At 31.4% G+C, this 11,226-nt stretch overlaps 1 protein-coding gene across 1 annotated transcript; it reads left to right on the top strand.

Annotated features, from left to right (window-relative positions):
- Positions 1-4,519: 4,519 nt before the first annotated feature.
- On the top strand, positions 4,520-6,282 carry LOC117688788 (spidroin-1-like). The gene is made up of 2 exons (XM_066086529.1): positions 4,520-4,632; positions 5,213-6,282. Exon 2 carries the CDS (start codon positions 5,213-5,215, stop codon positions 6,137-6,139), a length of 927 nt encoding a protein of 308 aa, XP_065942601.1. The 5' UTR covers positions 4,520-4,632; the 3' UTR covers positions 6,140-6,282.
- The last annotated feature ends 4,944 nt before the right edge of the window (positions 6,283-11,226 follow it).

Here is an 11,226-nt window from a genome sequence, read left to right as displayed (position 1 = left end):
TGATGTGTGCTTTCTTTTTTTCATCTAGAATGTATAAAATACGGGAAAGAAAACAAGTGTCTTATATATACAAAACTACGTTCTTATTTTTTTTTTTCTAAACTACTAACTAGGTATGGTTTGGCTTTTAATTTATTAATTAGATTTGATGCAATTTTCTTATTATTCTCTTTGTAATATTGTTCAAACATTTAAGCCGTATTTTTAATGTTCATGGTGTTTCTTTTGAATCTATGGCATTTTTGATAAACTCAATGATAAAAAAGAAATAACAGTTTATATGAAAAATTTAGTGGGGTTATATTTTTTTCTTTGAAAGGCATAAAGGTTTGTTCATTCTATAGAGATGTTTTATAAATGTGGTATTTCTTTATGGGTTTTTTTTTTCACACCAGTGAGGCATTTCAATAAATTCAGGAGATCTACTTGTTGTCCTAAAAGGTAAATTCTTCATAAAAGATGATTCTCTTGCAAAAGACTTAATTTTTTACCGACAGGAATTCATATCTTTAATTCCATATAGTTTTTGGTGAATTATCCTTCCTTTTACTCTTTAATTCGAGATTACGTTTGCTACATATTCAAGACTTTAATTTAAAAGCATGGTCACCGTGTGCAATGCCAGAAATTTTTAAACTTATAAATGAGAATCGTTGCAAGGCTGTAACTCTTTTAATTTTATTCTTTTTATGTAAATGGATCATCATATATTCCAAAGTATCAATTACTTCTTCCAATAAATAAAACTCATCTTCGGTTCACTTTCTAGGAAATTAATTTACATTTTGATTTAAATATAATCGCACAATTGCTAGAGATCCACATATTGTCACACAAACCCATATCAAATACAGAAACTTAATTTTGAATTGATTCCAAGAAATCAATATAGGTAATAAAAAACGATATTCTAGTCATACTGAGCAATGTTACCGCCTTTATTTGAATGGTTTGAAAATATTTATATATATTTTATAATAGCGAGTTAGCAGCATCACAGTCGATCCTTCTCCTGCTTGTAACTTCAGTAAGATCCATTTGATTTACAAAGTAGTGTAGTAGAAATGAAATATTTGTACATATACTCAAGTCAATATATTTTCTGCAGTCGATATTAGTTAATACTGCAATGCACTCGCGATGACTTGTATTGAAAGATATTGGGGTTTTGTTTTCGTATTACATTTTGTTTTTGTTTTTTTTTGGGGGGGGGAGGGGGGTTGTGTGGGTTTTTTTTTTTTTGGTTTTTTTTTGGGGGGTTGTTTTTTTTAGTTTGTTTAAATCAGTCCCTGTAGCATTAAAAAATCTTTCAAATAAATTTCAGGGATTTTTTTTAATCTAATTGTTACTACATTTACGTAGTTCGAGTGCGTTAAACTTTAATTTTCGAAACATAAAACATTTAAATGTGCTCTATGATTAAGATCTTCTTTATTAAATGGGTTGAAAACTCATATTTTTGTTATTCTTAATAAAACAAGAGGCCCACGGGCGTTGACGTAACCTTAGTACAATTGCCCGTATTTTAATTTAGAATATTAACCCTTATCCAAGATTCATCAGACTTTTACCCCCCCCCCCCCTTTATTCTTTGATGCTTACCAACTGCAACTATTACTCGAGTAATTCAAGTGACTGTGAAAGTACAAAAAACATAATATTTGATACATTTTCATAATGTGGCCATTTTGGCTCAACACGAAGGCATGAACCAACGACACAGGGATCGTGTATTTTTCAATTGACATAGAAAGCTTAATGGTTATCATTAACATTCTTTCTGTGTTTTCCCCATGCTGAAGAGATAGAGAAGGTGATTTTCTAATTTGTTTAACTATATGGCAATAACGGCCCTACTTAAGTGCTTGAGTCCGTGATAATGGGGTCATGAATTTCACGAATGTTATAAAGGATTCCATTGATACCATAACCATGTATTCAGTTTATTTCCCACAACTTTGGAATTAGCAAAGGATCCTATTTTCAAATACAGTTTCACTTTAAGGGTCATATTGGCCCTGCCTAAGGGTCTGAACCCCTGACCAAGGGACCATTTATTTCACAAATTTTGAATAGTTTTTATGAACATCATAACCATACATTTAATACATCTCCTAAATGTGACAGTAGATGTCGCATAATCTTTTAAATAGATAACACAGAATCCCTGATATAGATTTCAGCTAGAGGTTCTTTATTTAAAGGACTATATTTATGTTAGTAAAAACCTATAGGTATAAACACAATCACACACACAAACATCTACAAAGTAACATTGTATGGTAATTTAGAACATCTGAATAAAATTAATTAAAAGTAGTAATTTACAATAATATTATAAATTGTTAACGAGTGGCGCACGACGCACGACAACGGACGTACGCATATAGATCATCTTAGTGATTCAGGTGACCCAAAAAAGAAAAGTTTCTTTAACTGATTATTTTTGATAAACAAAATTAAGCGCATTTTTTATGTTGAATTGTCGGCAATATAAAGGCAAATATAATAAACAAATTATTAACAATCCAATTTTTACAGGAAATTAAAGACAAAACGACCTTTATGAAAGACGATCGGGGAGAGGCCTCACGATAATAAACAAAATATTTATAATACTTTTTCAGGACGTCCAGAACGTGATTGAGAACGAACAACATACACGATATCTACATAGTCATCAACTTAACAAGTTTAATAAAGTTCTTAATGATGTTCTACACAGTCTACTGATTACCAATAATACATTTACATCCAAACATAGCCACCTTTTTTTTTTAGTTCTCTTTTCCAACATGCGATTCCAATTCCTTCGCCCGCTCCTTGGCAAAGTTTGATAACTCTTGAATCCGAAAACAACACCAGGATTAACTGTAAGACCTGTAGAAGATTAAAACTTTGATGACACATCAAAAGACACTTGCTTTGCTCATTTAATTTTCGCAACGAAATGTAGGGGTTATATAGATGTTACAAAGTACTTACACATAACAAATACTGAAATGATATTAACCGAGATAATCATTTGTTTTTTGATGTTACTTTATTTCTATACAAAAATCATTGCATCGAATTTGCAAGTTAATTACGATCTATTAATGGTTTTGATACAGACTATTTGATTTTATTGCTGCGTTTTTTGGTACTAGTGTAGTTTTAGATACTCGTACAAAAAGCTAAATTCAATCACGGCATTCAAATTTAATTTTCAGATTATTCATATTACCACAATCAAAAAGTAATTACACCTCATTCATGTTTCTATAAAAATAAAAACTGGAATGACATAATCCATCGTTCACACGTTTTCACCTTCAAAGCTGTTTTCAATGCACTCAACAATTTCAGATTTTCACGTTTAATTTGTTTCGTTTTCATTTAAACAAGGAAGAACATGCCAATTGTTTATCAAGCCGTAATTTTAAAAAATTAAAACATAAATTAAAAGCAATCAGAAGATGTTTCGTCAGTGTTTTTTCGGCAAGCATACATACATGACACAGAATGTCTTTTGTTATATGATAAGGTTAAAGCGAGCTTAAATTGTCATTAAAAACTGTCATCGGTACAGTCATCAGTTGGCGTTTACTTCCTTTTTACCGTGCATCTAGCAGGTGCCCGTTTTCTTTTTTATTAAAACTATACATGATTTCTTCTAAAATATATTTTTACTCCTTCATATTTGATTTAATGATAGAATTCTAAGAAAAAAATAATTAAACATCAGTAATGTTAATGTTTATGTAGATAATAAACCCTGGGCTATAAATTGTGTCACCACGTGACGAGAGTTTGACGATATTAAATTGATATTTAAAAATTCAAAATCGAGAGAAAGAGATCTAGAGAACAGGGATGTTTTGAATTTAGCAAAATATGATAAATAAAGACAACACATCATATTTTTGCTTTATGAATAAAATATTAATTATAAATAAAAATCCTCTCTCTATTTCGAAAATCTTTACAAAACAATTAAATTTGAACGTATGAACATAGATTTTAAAGCTAATGTGACTGATCAAATGATTTTTTTTTTTTGAAATACTGCTTCTAAAACTCTGATACAAAACAGAAACACATTAATTATGCCTTTTAATAGAAAACGCGGTATTTTCAAGCTTTGCAAACTTACTTTTAAGGCCCATAGACACTCTAGAGTTTTTTTCAATTTATATTTGTATTTAACAAAATAGCAGTACAATATACTTGTACACCACAATAAATTTATTTTCTTTACATATTTTCACGCAGTATGAGAACTGGGGATTAAAAGCAAAATATATTCTATTCCTGATAATATTTAAATATTCTATTCCTGATAATATTTAAAAGCAAACAGTCGACATATTGTGAACCCTAAAAAGATCAATGAGCAAATATACAATTCAGCAAAAGTTGCTTAGCATTAAAAATATATCCGCTGTGATTATAATTTGATATATCATTAACGTGTTCTTGTTTCTAATTTTAGAAAACCAATGATATTTAATTAACTTTCACCAAGTTGTCAAAAAGTTCAAACCTCATGAATATTCCTTCCTCGTTACGTCAGTGACTAGGGTGTATATATAGGAGAGATTTTGTTGTAGTTGTCACTAATCGTCCAGGTTCCCCGAAAGACACTCCAAGGTAAGCTCGATCTTTACAACGGCGAAATGAAGACATATTCAAAAACTTGTTAAATTTATTTCATTGAATTAAGTAAGATCAAGGATTATGGCTTTTGATTATTCCTGAATTTGTTTTATTTCTTTCATTCAATATATAGCGTGTATAGATTTCGACAATGTCCCCGTGCTTTCTTTAGTTCCTAAAGCTTTGATTTGAGCTCATACCATAAAAATCGATAACTAAACTCTGTAAAATTGTTTCTTTAAGATTTCTTTAAAAATCTAAGAAGTTTATATATTTAAAATTATTAAAAGGAGATTGTCAAATACGGATTTATAATCTTAAACGAAAAATGATAAACTGAAAACATCATTTGAGAATCTATTAGATTTATTTTAAATCTAAATTATTTTAACTCTATGCCGACAACAATACAAGTATTTCAAAATATAATTAATATATCCGTTATTGACAAACATACGCATTAAAAAGCATTTTTTATATTGTTTAAAAACAGATGGTCAGTTTTAAAAACATTGGTTTAGTATGCTCAGGAAAATATTAACATAAGTTTACTATTTCATTTTGTCTTTTGTAGATGATCCCTGCTGTTGCCCTTCTTTGCCTCGTTGCTGGAGCTATCGCCATACCAGTCAACACTGGCTACTATACTAAATCTCAAGGATATGGAGGACATGGAATTAATGGCGGCATCATCGGAATCAACGACAACGGATTTGAAAGCAGCATCTTAGGATTTAACGGTGGAAACTCCGCCGCTGCTGCTGCTTCTGCCGCCAGTGGTTTGAATTCCGCTGCTGTCGCATCCGCTTCTGGAGCTTCAGGTTTCGGATTCAATGGAGGATTCGATGGGGGAAACTCTGCTGCTGCTGCCGCCGCTGCCGCAAGTGGAATGAATTCTGCTGCTGCCGCCGCCGCTGCTGCATCCTCTGCACAGAGAAATTCTTTTATTGGATATCCAGGACAGATCGGATCTAACTATGGACCATTTGTTCACCAAGGACCATCTGTACAATATTTCCCATCTGTTCAACCAATCAATGGATTTGGAGGTTCTGCTGCTGCTGCTGCCGCTGCCGCCGCTGCTGGTCAAAATGCTGCCGCTGCTGCTGCCGCCGCCGCTGGTAGAAACGCCGCCGCAGCTGCTGCCGCTGCAGCTGGACAAAATGCTGCCGCTGCTGCTGCTGCTGCTGCTGGTAGAAACGCCGCCGCTGCTGCTGCTGCTGCCTCTGCATCTGGTGCCAACTTTGGACCTCAGATTGGACTTGGAGGTCCGCAGTTTGCCGGTCAGATTGGTGGTCAATTTGGTGGTCAATTTGTTCAACCAGCTGTCTACTACCCCAACGTTGTTGGACAGAATTCTGGAGCTGCTGCCACCGCCGCTGCTGCTTCTAACAACGCCGCCGCCGCCGCCGCTGCTTCTGCCAGTGGATTTAATAGTGGAATCATTGGAGGATCATCTGGTGTCATTGGTTCCCGATTTGTATCAGGAAAGAAATATTAATTTGAATGCACATGTTTTCTCTTATATCAAAATAAAAAGACGTTCTTTGATCTGTGATATGCATGTTTTTCATGTGTCTTACCATATTTTATTTTTGTTATTTATTGGTTATTGATTTTCAATAAATAAATTAAATTTCATGATGTGTGCTTTCTTTTTTTCATCTAGAATGTATAAAATACGGGAAAGAAAACAAGTGTCTTATATATACACAACTACGTTCCTATTTTTTATGAAATACTAACTAAGTATGGTTTTGTTTTAATTTATTAATTGGATTTTATACAATTTTCTTATCATTATGTTTGTTATATTGTTCAAATATTTAAGCTGAATTTTTAATGTTCATGGTGTTTCTTTTGAATCGATGGCATTTTTGATAAACTCAATAGTAAAAAAAATAACAGTTAATATGAAAAATTTAGTGGGGTTGTATTTTTCCTTTGAAAGGCTTAAAAGTTTGTTAATTCTTTAGAGATGTTTTAAAAAATGGGGTATTTCTTTAAGGGTTTTTTTTCATACCAGTGAGGCATTTCAATAAATTCAGTAGATGTACTTGTCCTAAAAGGTAAATTCTTTAAGAGATGATTCTTTTGCAAAAGACTTAATTTTTTAACGACAGGAAATCATATTTCAATTCCATATAGCTTTTGGTGAACTATCCTTCCTTTTACTCTTTAATTTCGAGATTACGTTTGCTACATATTCAAGACTACAGTTTAAAAGCATGGTCACCGTGTGCAATGCCAGCAATTTTTAAACTTATAAATGAGAATCGTTTGCAAGGCAGTAACTTTTTTAATTTTATTAATTTTATGTAAATGTATCATTATATATCCCAAGGTATCAATTACTTCTTTCAATAATTAAAACTCATCTTCGGTTCACTTTCTAGGAAAATAATTTTACATTTTGATTTAAATATAGTCGCACAATTGCAAGAGATCCACATAATTTCACACAAACCCATATCAAATAAAGAAACTTAATTTTGAAATAATTCCAAGAAATCAATATTGTTAAATAAAAAACGATATTCTAGTCATATTGAGCAATGGTACCGCCTCTATTTGAATGGTTTGAAAATATTTATATATATTTTATAATAGCGAGTTAGCAGCATCACAGTCGATCCTTCTGCTTGGAACTTCAGTAAGATACATTTGATTTAAAAGTTGTGAAGTAGAAATTAAATATTTGTACGTACCCTCAAGTCAATTTATTTTCTGTAATCAAATTGTCGATATTAGTTTATACTGCAATGCACTCGCGATAATCTGTATTGAAAGATATTGGGGGTTGGTTTTCGTATTACATTTTGTTTTGGGTTTTTTTTGGGGGGGGAGGGGTTGGGGGATGTGTGTTTTGTTTTTGTTTTGTTTTGGGTTTTTTTTTTCGTTTTTTTAATCGGTACGTGGAGCATTAAAAAATCTTTCAAATAAATTCCAGGGATTTTTTTTTTCAATCTTATTGTTACTACATTTACGTAGTTCGAGTGCGTTTCGAAACATAAAACATTTAAATCTGCTCTATGATTAAGATATTATTTATTAAATGGGTTAAAAACTCATATTTATTGTTATTCTTAATAAAACAAGAGGCCCACGAGCGTTGACGTAACCTTAGTACAATTGCCCGTATTGTACTAATCTGTCAAGAAGTTTCATGTTGCATTTCTAGCCTTAATTTAGAATATTAACCCTCATCGAAGATTCATCAGACTTTTACCCCCGCTTTTATTCTTTGATGCTTACCAACTGCAACTATTACTCGAGTAATTCAAGTGACTGTGAAAGTACAAAACACATAATATTTTATACATTTTCATAATGTGGCCTCTTTGGCTCAACACGAAGGTAAGAACCAATGACACAAGGGTCATGAATTTTACAATTGACATAGAAAGCTTAATGGGTATCATTAACATTCTTTTTGTGTTTTCCCCATGCTGAAGAGATAGAGAAGAAGGTTTTCTGATATTGTTTAACTATATGGCAATAACGGCCCTACCTAAGTGCTTGAGTCCCTGATAATGGGGCCATGAATTTCACGAATATTATAAAGGTTTCCATTGACATCATATCCATGTATTCAGTTTGTTTCACACAACTTTAGAATTAGCAAAGAATCCCATTATCAAATACAGTTTCACTATAAGGGTCATATTGGCCCTGCCTAAGGGTCTGAACCCCTGACAAAGGGACCATTTATTTCACATCTTTGAATAGTTTTTATGAACATCATAACCATACATTTAAAATACATTTCTACAAATGTGAAAGTAGATAATCTTTTAAATACATAACCCAGAATCCCTGATATAGATTTCAGCTAGAGGTTCTTTATTAAAAGAACTATATTTATGTTAGTAAAAACATATAGGTATAAACACAATCATACTCACAAACAGCTACAAAGTTCATAACATTGTACGGTAATTGTACGGTAATTTAGAATATATGAATTAAATTAATTAAAAGTAGTAATTTACAGTAATATTGTTAACGAGTGGCGCACGATGCACGACGACGGACGTATAGATCATCTTAGTGATTCAGGTGACCCAAAAAAGAAAAGTTTCTTTAACTGAATATTTTTGATAAGCAAAATCAAGAGCATTTTTGATGTTGAATTGTCGGCAATGTTAAGGAAAATATCATAAACAAATTATTAACATTCCAATTTTCACAGGAAATTAAAGACAAAACGACCTTTATGAAAGACGATCGGGGAGAGGACTCACGATAATAAACAAAATATTTATAATACTTTTTTCAGGACGTCCAGAACGTGATTGAGAACGAACAACATACACGATATCTCCATAGTAATCAACTCAACAAGTTTAATAATTTTTTTATTAATGTTCTACGCAGTCTACTGATTACCAATAAGACATTTACATCCAAACTTGGCCACCTTTTTTCAGCTCTGGCCACCGCGTTTAACCTAAAGGACTATACATGTATATGGTTTGAGCCTAAAATGGCCCCCGTAAATGAACATTGTCATTTTACTGTAATTCTGTGTTTTATTTGTACAAATATACATTTGAAGTTTTTTCATAATTTTCATTTTGGTTTCAGTGCCCACAATTTAAGAATATGACATCATAAAGTTTACCTTTTCCCGTCATTTCCGCATTTTAAGCATAAAACGGCTTGTTTTGAAGCAGTTTTTCTTTAAGGGAATATTGAGCGACTGCTTGAACAAACAAAATATTTTCACCAAAGGTGTATCTCTCAAGTACTTATAAGTGACAAAAAGTTTGTTCTTGTTCAAAGAGTCGCTTTATATTTCTTATTGGAAAAGAGATAAGAAAAATGTCAATTTTTGACTGATATTGATTGAATTATGAAAATAGCGTCACTTCTGACGTCATATACTGCCAGTGAGTGCATATAAATCAAATAAATTTTATAAAATAACACAACAAATTAATGTACCTGAATCACTTTAAAAATAGCGAATTATGGGGGCCAAATTTGACTAATATCATATATATTTCTTTGTTGGGTTTTTCTCTTTTTCACCATGCAATTCAAATTCTTTCGCCCGCAAATTTTGATAATCTTGAATCCGAAAACTCCACTGGAATTAACTGTAAGACCTGTAAAAGTTTAAAACTTTGATGACACATCCAAAGACACTAAGTCTTGCTTTGCTCATTTAATTTCGCAACGGCATGTAGGGGCTATATAGATGTTACAAAGTACTTACACATAACAAATACTGAAATGATAATAACCGAGATAATCATTTGTTTTTTAATGTTACTTTATTTTTATACAAAAAGCATTGTATCGAATATGCAAATTCGTTACAATCTATCAATGGTTTTGCTACAGAATATTTTTCAGATTATTCATATTACCACAATCAAAAACTAATTACACTTCATTCATGTTTCTATAAAAACAAAAACTGGAATGACATAATCCATCGTTCACACGTTTTCACCTTCAAAGCTGTTTTCAATGCACTCAACAATTTCAAATTTTCACGTTTAATTTGTTTCTTTTTCATTTAAACAAGGAAGAACATGCCAATTGTTTATCAAGCCGTAATTTTAAAAAGTTAAAACAGAAAATAAAAGCAATCAGAAGATGTTTCGTCAGCGTTTTTCGGCAAGCATACATACATGACACAGACTGCCTTTTGTTATATGATAAGGTTAAAGCGAGTTTAAATTGTCATTAAAAACTGTCATCGGTACAGTCATCAGTTGGCGTTTCCTTCTTTTTTACTGTGCATCTAGCAGGTGCGCGTTCTTTGGGGTTTTTTTTATTATAACTATACATGATTTCTTCTAAAATGTATTTTTACTCCTTCATATTTGAATTGATAATAGAATTCTAAGAAAAAACTAATTAAACATCAGTAATGTTAATGTTTATGTAGATAATAAACCCTGGGCTATAAATTTTGTCTCAACGTGATGGTGATGAGAATTTGACGATATTTAATTAATGTTTAAAAATTCAAAATCGAGAGAAAGAGATCTAGAGACCAGGGATGTTTTGAATTTAGCAAAATATGATAAATAAAGACAACACGTCATATTTTTTCATCATGAATAAAATATAATTAAAAACGAAAAATCCTTTTTCTCTTTTTCAAATATTTTTTATTAAACAATTAAATTCTGAACGTATGAACATAGATTTTAAAGTTGATGTGACTGATTTAACATTTTTTTTTTATTTTATTGCTATTAATTTATGCCTCCTAAAAAACGCGGTATTTTCAAGCTTTGCAAACTTAGTTTTAGAGCCCATAGACAATCTGTTAATTTTATTATTTTAATTTAGCAAAAAATCAGTACAATATACTTTTACACCACAACAAATTTATTTTCTTTACATATCTTTATGAATAAGGAGAAATGAGGAATTAAAACAAAATACTATATCCGTAATATATGTAATATCTAAATACAAACAGTAGAAATATTGCTCACTCTTAAATGCAAAAGATCAATAAGCAAATATACAATTCAGCAAAAGTTGCTTACTATCATTAAAAATATGTCCGCTGTGATCATAATTTGATATATCATTAACGTTCTTGTTTCTAATCTTAGAAAA

Source organism: Magallana gigas, chromosome 6 (assembly GCF_963853765.1).
Source record: "Magallana gigas chromosome 6, xbMagGiga1.1, whole genome shotgun sequence".
Lineage (NCBI taxonomy): Eukaryota > Metazoa > Mollusca > Bivalvia > Ostreida > Ostreidae > Magallana > Magallana gigas.
Note: the sequence above shows the minus strand (reverse complement) of the source record. Positions and strands in the feature narration are given on the sequence as shown.